Consider the following 13,044-nt stretch of genomic DNA (forward strand, 5'->3'; position numbering starts at 1 on the left):
CTTGAGAATAACCTTCAAACAAATAGGAAAGACTTGGCACTTAGAACAAAAGAAGACCACTCGAGCGAAAGCTCAAATGATGATGACATTGAACTCCTCACAAATAAATTTATAAAATTTATAAAACATGAAACTAAGCATAAAAATAAACTTAAAAAGAAAAAGCTGCCAAAGAATAAGAAAACACTCAAGATGACTTGGGACGAAATGAGTGCATCCGAAGATAAGGAGCAAACCGATGAAAATGAAGTGGTGAACTTTGCTTTGATGGCTCTCGACAATGAGATAAACAACTCAAACAAATCTTCTTTATCTTACGATGAATTATTCAATACCTTTAATGATTTGTTTTATGATTTTAAATTAGTTAGTAAAAAGTATAAATTATTATAAAAAAGGAGAATGCTTCTATTGCTAGTGAATTTGAAAAATTAAAAAAATAAGCATGATAATTGCATGTTAACTCATTGTACTAAACGTGAAGAGTTAGACTTAGTTAAGAATGAAAATATATTACTAAAAGAAACGTTAGAAAATTTTGAAATTGGTAGCAAATCATTAAATATGATTCTTGCCAATAAAAGTTATGTACATAGAAAAATAAGAATCAGTTTTGTAAGTAGTAACACTCAATAAAAACCAACTTTATTTGTTAAAAGACTCACATTATATTTTTCCCATGAAAATAAATATAATTTTTGTGGTAGGTATGAGTACTTTGCATATAAATATTCATTCAAAAAGTATGACTTACATAAGTTTGTTTGGTTCCTAAAGGAACCATGAATGATTTAATGCCAAAATCTAAGAATGATAGATCAAACCGGAACCCAAGCTAAATGGGTACCTAGAACAAATCCACCCTTCTTATAAACTTCTCTAAAATCAAAAGCTAAGAGCAAAAATAATATTTTGACAGTGGATGTTCAAGGCTTATGATCGGAGATCCAAAACACTTCACAAAGCTCACTAGCTGAAACAAAATAATTTTGAAAACGCTTTATGTTTAAATTATGCTTGATGATTTAATGATTTAATTATGCATGATGATTTAAAGTAATGATAATTTTTATGATTTATGGTTTATTGATCTTGATGATTTCTATAATAAAATATGCTCTTTCAGTTTTAAATAATGATGCATATTTTAATTTGACATAAAAGATAAGGACATGCTTGTATGAAATCAATCATATGAATTGAAACAACTAAAAAGGGAATACATTCTGAAAATTTCTCTATCTCTATCTTATCGATTTTTTAATAAGAAGTTAATAAATCTATTTATGTCATTTTGAATCTCATGATTTTGATGATTTGACGATTTGAATTTGATTAAGTTTTATCTAATTATAATTTTTATCTTGATTTCTCGATATTTATAACTTGAGATTTATTCTATATGAATCAAAATATTTTATCTTCTATGTTTCTTTTTATTATCTGCTATCCAAATGAATAATGATTGGTATCATTGCTATTTTATCTTCTATGTTTCTTTTTGTCATTTACTAAAGAGGAGAATTATCTATATGAATCATGGTTTTCCTTAATTTCTCAAAATTTTAATTTGAGAATTTATTTTATGAAACATGATCTTGATGACTTGAGAATTCTTATGCATGAATAAAGATCATTTTTTATTTGTTCTCCCATAATTCTTTTGTTGTTTACTAAAGAGAACATTTATCCAAATTAACCATGATGTCACTTGATTTTTTAAGCTTTATGACTTGAGTTTTATTATGTATAATTCCTTTGTATTCATGTATATCTCATTAACAAGTTAATTTTTCTCGATATATTTCACATGATGATTTGAAAAACGATGGAAAGGAAAAAATTTTACACTATTATAAACTTCCATTCTTTTTGGTAATAACAAAAGGGGAGAAAGTATTAATAGCTTACACATTTCAAGGAGAAAGTATTGTTAGCTTGCATTTCAAGGAGAAAGTATTGTTAGCTTGCATTTCAAGGAGAAAGTATTGCTACACATTTCAAGGAGAAAGTATTGTTAGCTTACACATTTCAAGGAAAAAACTTGCTAACTTACATGTTGTAAAATAATGTAAAATTTGCTAGCTTGCATGATATAAAACTTGCTAAAATTACTAGTTTGATCATCTCAAAAGAGAAGCAAAGTTTGGTAGCTTGCACTTTTCAAAAAGATGCAAAAATAGGCTATCTTGCAAATCTCAAAAGATGTAAAATTTTGCTAACTTTCATATGTGAAAAACTTGCTATCTTGCATGTTCAAAACTTACTATCTTACTAGCTTGCATATCTAAAAACTTAGTTGCACTTCTCCTTTTTGTTATTGACAAAGGTGAACAAATTATGATGACGATCATACATGGAATGATGTATTAAAATTTTGATTATGCATAATTTTATGATGATATGTTGCTTGGATTCATAATTTATTTTTGAATTTACGTTTCTATCAATATGACATATTAATAGGGGGAGTTTGGTTTAAACTTCGTCATCAATTGATTATCATCATAAAAAAGGGGGAGATTATTGAATCTCAGATCTTGATGATGAAACCAATTGATAGAGTTTATGATCTAATCTGCATTTTGAGTGACGTGAGACTAACTTTGATTAGAAAAGGAAAATCAATTAAAGCAAAAGGAATCAGATGTTGGGCCGGAGTGGAATATGTCAGAAGATTGAATGTCGGGCCAGATGATCGGTCGACGTATCGGTAGAAGACTTTGTGTCATGAGTTTGAGTATCGGGCCGAAGGATCGGACATTACGCCAATGAGATCAAAAATTACGGGAGTTAACATGCCAATTAGACAATACGCTGAAGGAGAGGACGATGCACCAAAAGATCGGACGAAGCACCGGATGAACCAATGACATGTCAGACAACATAGGATTCATACTTGTAATTGTATGTCTAGATCGAGTTAGCTTAGGACTAATTGAGTCGATTTTAGGATGAAATAATGCCAACTCAATTAGGGGTCAATTGGGCTTGAATCAGAGTTGAATTAGGCCTGTTGTTTGGTCCATTCAGTGTCCTATAACAAGGTCTGGCGATGATATTGCCCAGACACAGTCTTCAAGACTGTATCAGGTGGTGGTACCACCAGACTAGGTGGTGGTACCGCCCAATATCAAAGAGTACTAGCGATGGTACCATCAGACTAAGTGGTGGTACCGCTTAGTGTTAATGTTATAGGCAATAGTACCGCCCAACACAGGCGATGGTACCGTAGGACTAGGGAAACTCGGGATAAGACCTTTTTTGGCTCCATTTTTGAAGCCATTATGAGTCTATAAATGCCCTGCTATTCCTGCATGGAGATGTAATAATTAAGCAGAAAGGGGAAAGAATTCTAAGTTGTAAAAGTGTTGAAAAGATTGAGTTCTCTCCTCCTTGAGCTTAGAGGTTGTTCTCAGCGAGATGTGTGAGGGTTACCTTAAGGGGTGTAAAGGTTGCCGGAGTGGAACTTGTCAGAAGATTGGACGTCGGGCCAAATGATCGGTCGACGTATCGGCAGAAGGCTTTGTGTCATGAGTTTGAGTATCGAGCCGAAGAATCGGACATTACGCCAAGGAGATCAAAAATTACGGGAGTCAACATACCAATTAGGCAATACGCTGAAGGAGAGGATGATGCACCGAAGGATTAGACGAAGCATCGGATGAACCAATGACATGCCGGACAATATAGGATTCATACTTATAATTGTGTGTCTAGATCGAGTTAGTTTAGAACTAATTGAGTTGATTTTAGGATGAAACAATGCTAACTCAATTAGGGGCCAATTGGGCCTGAATCAGGGTTGAAATAGGCCTGTTGTTTGGTCCATTTAGTGTCCTATAACAAGGTCTAGCGATGATATTGCCCAGACACAATCTTCAAGATTGTGTCAGGCGGTAGTACCACTAGACTAGGTGGTGGTACCGCTCAGTGTTAATGTTGTAGGTGGTAGTATCGCCCAGCATATACGGTGGTATTGTAGGACCAGGGAAACCCGGGATAAGACCTTTTTTGGCTTCATTTTTGAAGCCATTAGGGGTCTATAAATACCCCACTATTTCTGCATGGAGATGTAAGAATAAGCAGAAAGGGGAAAGAATTCTAAGTTGTAAAAGTGTTGAAAAGATTGAGTTCTCTCCTCCTTGAGCTTAGAGGTTGTTCTCAGGGTTACCTTGAGGGGTGTAAAGGTTATCTCTTGAACCTGTGAAAAGGAGAAAGAATTGTAAGGGTAATTGATATTCGCCCATTGAAAGAAGATCGGTAATAGAAGTCAGTAGCCTTGAGTGAAAAGGAATCAGGAGTGGACGTAGGTCACGATGACCGAACTACTATAAAACTCGATTTACATTTCTTTCATACTTTTCATTTATATTACAAACTGATTTACTTGCTTATTATTGTTTATTATTGTCACTACGCTTACGAACACACTTTTAAGTCAAGTATATTTCTGATACAATTTTATCGAACGAGATTTTCGAATCGTTTAGGTTTTTACGAAAGCACTAATTCACCCTCTTTTAGTGCCGACTTGGTCTTAATAATTTTGAATTTAAAAAATTATATTAGCACATCGTAAATATTAAAATATTAATATTATTATGAGATAGTATCAATATTTGAGCATTTGCAGCAACATCCCAGCCAAATATAACTTTTAAAAAAATTGTTAAGCATCAATTCATGATTGCAGAGTTTAAATATATTTCTAAATACGCTCCCAGTATTTTCTGTATACGAGCTAAAACAGTATAATGATATTCCAAAATAACATAACTGACTTCTTATAACTTGTATCAAACAATCCAATGTAAATTATGTTCATATCAACTTCTTGACAGCGTATGTAATTAAAAATCTATAAAAATTTGAATCATAACCCCTTTATAGTGTTTTCTGTATATGAGCTAAAATATTATAACAATAGCTCAAAAATATAACAACTGACTTCTTATGAATTGTATCGATGCTTCAAAGTAAGTTTTTTATTTTATTTATTAATATATTACTTTCTTTATGTGTTATGTTTAGCTATTGCGCGATGCCTTCTCATTAAATAAAATATTCTGTTAAATTTTTAGTGTTTTATATAATATAAAAGTATAATAATATTTTGAATAAAATTAATTATTCTATAATTAAATATTTTGACTCTCATTTGTGAGATGTAACTTAGAAAAGTAATTTTCAGAAAATAAATCTAATTAAAAATTTTAATATATTGTACATATTGCTTAGATAAGAATAAATATTTAGTCTCATCTTTCATGTTTGATTCTTGGGTAATTTATTTAGAAAATCCTATACTAAATCGTTTTTATCATACCACACTAATGTATTTAAAATTCACTTAAGGAACATCCTTTTTTTTTAATAAATGGTTAAATATTCTTTTGTACATTGTGATCTTGGTGGTGGATTTAGATTGGTTTGGTTTAAGAAAAATAAGAAAAGAAATTGTTTCTTAGATTCTGTGAAGTTCAATCCCCCTCCCTTTTTCATTTCTTTCACTTTTTCTTTTCTTCTGTTAACTCTATCTATGTAAAATAATAATATCCTTGACTACACTATCTCTTTTAAGTGCATCTATTCTTAATTGCCTCACCTAATTTAACTATGGCATCCATAGGATCTCTTTACCATATATTTATATCATTTATTATGATTTTTTTCTTTTTTTAAATAAAACTATGCATAATTGTTTATAAATAAAAATGATTTTTATATCAATTCATTTTCTATTAATTATCTCATATAAGTTTTTCTTAATCTAAATGGTAACTCAATTATCACATAAATTTTTTTGATGTTTGTCTCCCATATCAAAATGATAACCGGAATTAGTTGTAATGGTCTAACGGTACTTACTTCATTTTTAGGTTTAAGGCTACTCTTTATATGTCTTCCTAATTAGTACACATCATAAATTTTATCTTTAATAAATTTAATTTTAGGCATTTCTTTTATAAGTTCTTTAGTTTCAATTTGTAAAATTGATTTCATACTAATATATCCTAGTTTCCTATGTCAAAGTTATGTATCGTCATTCAAAATCGAAAAATAAGTTGTATTACCAAAATCATCAAGATTAATAGTATAATCATTATCACTTTTTAAGGTTATAATAGATTTATTCTTATTTGGTATTCTTATTATCCAACTATTATATTCAAATTTAATTTTATAACCCTTATCACAAAGTTGGCCAATACTTATTAAGTTATATTTCAAATCATCTATCCAAAGTACATCTTCAATCAAAAGATTTCATTTGTTATCAATATTTTTAATATCAATTATTTTTCTTTTATTGTTGTTTCCAAAGATAACGATCGGCTAGTGAGCTTTGAAAATTTTGTAAGATCTCCGATCATATGCCTTAAACATTCACTATCAAGATACCATCTTTTACTCCTAGTTTTTGTTTGAAGATATACCTATAAGAAAGAAATATTTGTTTTAGATACACATTTAATTTTGGGTCCTTCATGATTAAACCTATCTTTTTTACATTTTTATTTTATGGTTTCGAACCTGACTATATTTCTCAATAGAGTATGTGTAGACAAAGTGATCGATCTTTTCATAAAAGTTACATTTATCTTTAAGAGGAATATGTAGTGTGGATTATAGAATATGTGCTATTACTTGAAACCAATACCTTCCTTCCTAAATCCACAATCTTATTTAATAAGAATCATATTAAGTGATTTATTTTTATTTTTAAATTTTGCATTCACTATAAACTTCTTGGATTATTGTTACTTTTAGATCTTAACTTTTAGGAAGAGACCTTAAGATCTTACTTACTAATTCAAGATTAGTATCAAAAGCTTTTAATCCATTAACAATATCCATAAAATAGGTATATATATTACCAATAAATTTGCTTGGCCTCATTTTTAAATAATTCATAACTATAAACTAAAAGATTAATTTTGGATTCTTTTATTTTACTTGTACCTTCTTTAATGACTACAAGTGTATGTCATATATCATGTGTATGTCACAAGTAGAAACTCAATTAAACCTATTTTTATCTAAAGTACAAAATAAAGCATTCATATTGTTTTCTTTTTAGAATTATTTTATTCTTCTATTGGTTTGAAAGATTTTTTAAAACCAAACTCAACAATGTTTCATAAAACAAAATATGTAGAATGCAAAAAAAAATTCTTATTCGTGTTTTTCATATATGTAATGTATCCCATTGAATATGGAAGGGTGTGTGATAGGGTGTCTTTCTTGAAAATATCATTTATTCTCTCTTGTGTGTTAATCCAAAAGAGATAACCTTACTTTCATACTAATTATTATGATCTTAATAGTACTAAGAGGAAGGGTAAATTAGTATAATAATATTTTAGCTGATTTTAAAACTTAATCGATAAATCAACATATTTTAAAAACTTAATTAATCAAGTTAAAGTTGCAAGTAAAAGAATACAAGTAAACCGCAAGTAAAGAGAGACAAACCAATTTATAGTGATTCTATCTTCTCGATCTACATTCACTCCCGATTCCTCTTCTCTTGAAGCCATTAGCTTTTAAATTAATTTTCTTTCTAGTGAAGTTCAATTATCTTTGTTATAACTTTATCCAATTTTAGGCTGAGGAGATAGCCTTCATACTTTCCTTTTACACAAGATCTCCTATCTCCTACAACTTAGAATTATAACAAACTTAAGAGGAAGAGAAGACTCCAACTATGCTTAAAATAAGAGTTTACAATGCTTTTTTTCTCAAAAATAAATACTCCATCAACCAAGCCTAAGTGGGGTATTTATAAACCCTAAAAGGCTTCAAGAATAGAGCCAAAAATTTAAATACTTAAATTTTGAGATACGAGCAGTACTACCATTAGCATCGGGAGGTACTACTACCATAACTAGGTAGTTCTAACTGTACTGCCACCAACCTAGGTGGTACTATCATGCTTTGGGTGATACTATCATTGGTATAGACAGTATCACTATTAGAAATGTTGAAAAGCATAAATAGTGTTTTTGGTTAACTCAAGCAGTACTACCGCTTGGGGTTAACGATGTCATAGCCTAGGTCTAGTTTAGGCCACTGATTTGACCTTATAATAGGTTCAATTCGGCTTTAGTTTAAGCCCAATGGCTTCCTTGATAAGTTGGCATGGTCTCGATCCAATACCAACTAAAATTGATCTATAATGATCTCAATTAGGATTTTTGATAAATCAACCATGCATATGACATATTAACGAAGTTTTCAACATGTTGTTCGTTCTTCTAGCATTTCGTCCGAACCTCCGGCATATAATCATTTTCTTCGGCATATCGCCTATTCTATTGGTATGTCGGCTTTCCCATGATATCTAATCTTTCGACAGAATATATGATCCTTCCAGTATGATGCTCGAACCTATAGCATGAAATACGATTTTTGATACATCGACCAATCCTTTGATTCAATATCCAATTTTTGACATAATAATTTTTCAACACAACACCCGACTCTCTTACTCGATAGTTGGCCCTTCGATGATCCAAGTCTATAATTGAGTATTTTTCATATTATTTATTTTAAAAATATATTTAATCTAATAAACTCATTAATTATTTTAATCATCAAAATCCATAATTCAACCTATATCACCGTAGGCTTTTACATACAAAATCTTAAAAGAGAAAACAAAAAACACCGTAAAACATGGAATACTTTTATTAGGGTTAGAATATTAGGCTGTATATATGGGTAAAGTCCTCAAACACAATGAGGACCCTTTCGATGGGAGGGGAGCGGAGAATAACAAACAGCTAAAAACAAAAAACTCTATAAGGCCAACAAAATCACTATATTTATGGACTTGCATGAACACTAAGCAACCCTACCAGATTTCATCCACATCTTAGGAGAAGAGTGGAGAGGTGGAAGGTGAGGAGGAACAATGGTGCAAGTTAATCATTGTAATGGGTTAACTTGGGAAATGAATAGAATCATAGTATTGTATAGACAGATCCATCGAGTTAGATTAGTGCGGACTGGTCTTTAGGGTGTGGGTGAGAACTATTTTATTAGAAGGGATGAGAAACATTTAGGAAATTATAGAAACAAAATGAGGATATCAAATAGAAAAACTGAAAGGAGTTTACTATTTAAAGTCTCTTTCTTATTATTGATAATCTTTTAAAAAATAATAATATAATATTTTATTATTCATAATTCCTCTAATTTTATGTTTATCTTTTTTTTCTTTTTCTTTTTATCCTATTATGGTCGGCTCTTCCCATCGTCTACACATTCGATTATGTAGTTTGTAAATATTTGAAACATGACATCTTCTGTGTTAATATAATTGACTAAAAAATAATATCTTTTGGATAATAAATATTAAAAACTATTTTTTACCTCCTCTTCCATCTTATGTTCGTCCTATTTTATCATTTATCATTTTTTCATCATTTTACATTACTTTCATTGATTAAAAAAAAAAGAGAATAAGAAAAAAAAAGAAAGATAATCATAGGTAAGAAGTAAAATGATTTTATTTGAAATTAAGTTATAAATTGAGAAAAATATATGTTAATTTGCAAAGAGATAACTTAGAAATATTTAAAGTTCTTAACATAAGATTATAAATGCTGAGAAATAAATTATGAATAGTAATCTCTAAACTGAAAAGGGGACGTCATCTGCCAAAACCCAAGAAGAAGAATTATTTTTGAGAAATCATCCTATATCAAATAATAAAATAAATTTTTTTTGAAGAATATTTTAAAGACATGAATGATAAAGAATGGAAGACATAAAACATTAGTATGATTCTAATATATCAGACCGATTTATTAAAAATTAAAAATTAAAAAATTTATTCGATAAATTTTCTTTGGATGTTCACTATTTACTCTTTATAGAAAAAAAAAGGAAAAAGAGATATAACAATCATTAGCGCTGTAGTAAAAGTCCAAAATAAAAATATTTTACAAATTATTTCAGTGTAAGATTTAGAAATAAAAAATAATATATATCAGATTTTGGATTAAATTAAAGTATGGTAACAAGTCGTGTTTGGAAAAGTAGATTAATAACAGTGGTATGAAATTTACTTAGGAGCTTTACTGGTATAAAGTTCAATGCAGGAAGCTTGTTTTGGCAGCTGCGCTATGTTTTAACAAACATGTGTTTTCCACAACAAATGTTTTTGTGTGGATCAGTTGAACGTCACTTCGTATACCTGCCTTGCGATTCGAGAATCCATGGATCCCGCAGTGGGCCCGGAGATTCATCTCGTTTATAATATAAAGGGTAGAGAGGGGAAGATGAAAGAATTTGCCGTATTTATTTATATATTGTTTATGACCCAAAGAAATGAAAACAAATAAAAAGCCCAGCCCACGCTTCATCTTCTCCGTTGCTCTCTGCTCCTCTCATCTTCTGTCGGTTGCTTTCTATCTCAGCCTTGCTACTCTCCGGCGCCCGTCTCTTTCGTTAATCGCTCCTCCGACATGGTGCCACCCTTTCCTCTGCTACGTTTCAGTGTCGTTTGATCCTTGGGCTTGATGTTTCTCGAGTTGCTTCTTTTACTTTTATGCGATCGTGGTCGTCGACCCATTTGGCGATCCGTTTGATTGATCTCTGTTTTTCTGCTCAATCGGCGTCCGTAAGTGGCAGATCTGCCTCGGTGCTACCGAATCGTTCTATTTCTCTTTGTTCTCGGTCGTCAGATTCAACAGAAGTTTCTCTAGATGTAGATTCTCGCGCATGTTCTTGGAATTTCTTTCGGCTTTGGTACCTAGGGTTGCGAATTTTTCTTGGTTTTGGTCAGATGGAAACCTCGCGTCGGGGAGAATAATCAGATCAAGTTTCAGCAGAATCCGATTTGCATTTCCCTCGTTAGATGATCGAATTCTTCACCTGCTGCCTGCAGATTTGGCTAACATCTTCCGATGCCTACAGGCCAACGCGGCGTCAGGGATGGCCGTCAATGACGATTGCAAGCTGAAGTTCTTGGAACTGAAGGCGAAACGGACGTACCGTTTCATAGTGTTCAAGATCGATGAGAAGTTGAAGCAGGTTATCGTGGAGAAGGTCGGTGAGCCGACTCTGGGTTACGACGATTTTGCCGCTAGCCTTCCCAACAACGAGTGCAGATATGCCATCTACGACTTCGATTTCGTGACCGAGGAGAACTGCCAGAAGAGCAAGATCTTCTTCATTGCATGGTAACCTTATCTTTTCGTTGCGCTTTCTGTGACCAAGTATACATTGGCTATTCGGGAATGAGATCCACTGCTGCTGGTGTTTCACGTAGGTCTCCCGACACCTCGAGGGTGAGAAGCAAGATGCTCTATGCAAGCTCAAAAGACAGGTTTAAGAGAGAGTTAGACGGGATACAGGTGGAACTGCAAGCGACCGATCCTACTGAAATGGGACTCGATGTCATCAGAGGTCGTGCAAATTGAGCATGAGTTGTGCAATGGTGATTTCCTCTTAGTTAGCTGGTTCGCAAGTGGGACGTTCATAGCTTCATATTGGATCTTGAATATGCTTCGTATATTGTGTGAGCTTGTTGTTCAAGTTGTTTTACTACATCCTTTTATTCAGGTTGTCGTCGTCATCGTTTGGTATGATTTTTCATTTTACTGGCCATATGTGATAGGTGTATCGTCGTGGAGCGATGTCCATAATCTAGGTAATGGAGCTGTGAGGATTTGTTCTCGATGACAATTTGGTTCTAATTGCAATTGGATGAGCTTTATTGGCATCTATAGGTTTTTGACTTACTCTAATTTTGACTGCAGAATGTCACAATATCCTTAGTAGGCATTGCTCTGTAACCTAAGCATAAACAATGCTTCGAATTATATCAATATTTTAGTGTCATTTTGTGTGAATATTAGTCTTTTGACATCTGAGGTTTTTTGAAGCAGATAACGACAAATTTCTCAACTTGTTTTGTACTGTTTTTGTGCACATTAAACACGAGAGATGAGGTCAATTATAAAGTTCTGGTCTAAAAGTCAAAGTTGTCAATTTAGATTGATGTTGCATAGAATTTTTACTGCATGAATTATTTTGTTCCAGATTTATAATTTTTTTTAATGTACCGTTCATCGCTAGCAAACCATGAACTGTTGATTTGACTTGTCTTTTTTTTTTTTTTTGATCTTCCGAAGACAACCATATGGCATGTTGTATTGTGATTTAGACATGTGAAATTCACTAGCTGTTCCTCTCGATCAGATTTCTTTTGACTTCATGTTTGGTGTCATTTGTTCAAACATCTTTTCCTTAGTCTGGATGCTAATGTCTACGATGTTCCTGTAATGGATTGCCTGTATTCTGAGTTTTTTGCCTATTGTCATGGGATGTCTCAGAAGACAACTCTTGTGATGAAAAGGTGGTGGTACTACTAGATAATAAATGTTTACAAAAATGCTCCATTTGGTTGGGATAGTTGTACAATTTAAGTTGTTTGGATGGCTTAGATTCTTCAGCAGTTTGCCCACACATTGCATGGAAACATTATCATTGTTATGTTTGTATATATTATCTTTGTATGTTGCAGTTTCTTTCTCTTAACTCTGTTAATTTTAATGGTTTACAGTCTGCACATAATACAACAACATAAACACAAATTGACGTGTTTAGGCTTCCATGAATTCCATGTTGGAGATTTTAAGGTGATACACATTTTATAGTGTTCTGTAGCACACCGTTCTTGTTAGGATAAAATTAAGTTATGCTCATTGTTAAATGGATCACTGGTTATACTGTATCGACTCTTCTGAAAGATTATGTTTTACTGTTTCTTTGTTTATTACGCTCGGTTTCATTTTTAATTGGTCATTTCAGTCGTTCACAAAACCATTTCTTTGAGTACAATAATTTCAGAGTTCCTAATTGCATTTTGTACATAACGAAACAATGAAATTGAATTGATATAATCTTCAACTAAACCAACGTAACTCCATATTCTTTTAATCCCTTTCCTTTTCTAGTGTTATATATTTGTATTGGGATAGTTAACTGTGATAATTCTCTTTTTTTTTGTTCCCAAAGAAGACCAAG

General features: G+C 31.9%; 1 protein-coding gene across 1 annotated transcript; it reads left to right on the top strand.

Annotated features, from left to right (window-relative positions):
- Window positions 1-10,341: 10,341 nt before the first annotated feature.
- LOC103999912 (actin-depolymerizing factor 7) lies at window positions 10,342-11,737 on the top strand. The gene is made up of 3 exons (XM_009421813.2): window positions 10,342-10,481; window positions 10,930-11,195; window positions 11,285-11,737. The coding sequence occupies exons 1-3, from the start codon at window positions 10,479-10,481 to the stop codon at window positions 11,433-11,435; spliced, it is 420 nt and encodes a 139-aa protein (XP_009420088.1). The 5' UTR covers window positions 10,342-10,478; the 3' UTR covers window positions 11,436-11,737.
- The last annotated feature ends 1,307 nt before the right edge of the window (window positions 11,738-13,044 follow it).

The sequence above is a fragment of the Musa acuminata genome, chromosome BXJ1-10 (genome assembly GCF_036884655.1).
Source record: "Musa acuminata AAA Group cultivar baxijiao chromosome BXJ1-10, Cavendish_Baxijiao_AAA, whole genome shotgun sequence".
Lineage (NCBI taxonomy): Eukaryota > Viridiplantae > Streptophyta > Magnoliopsida > Zingiberales > Musaceae > Musa > Musa acuminata.

What these genes read in the sequence shown, in the direction of transcription:
- LOC103999912 (XM_009421813.2), top strand. An exon ending in AAGATCTTCTTCATTGCATG is followed by an intron (nt 11,196 to 11,284) that starts GTAACCTTATCT and finishes TGTTTCACGTAG; the next exon opens with GTCTCCCGACACCTCGAGGG.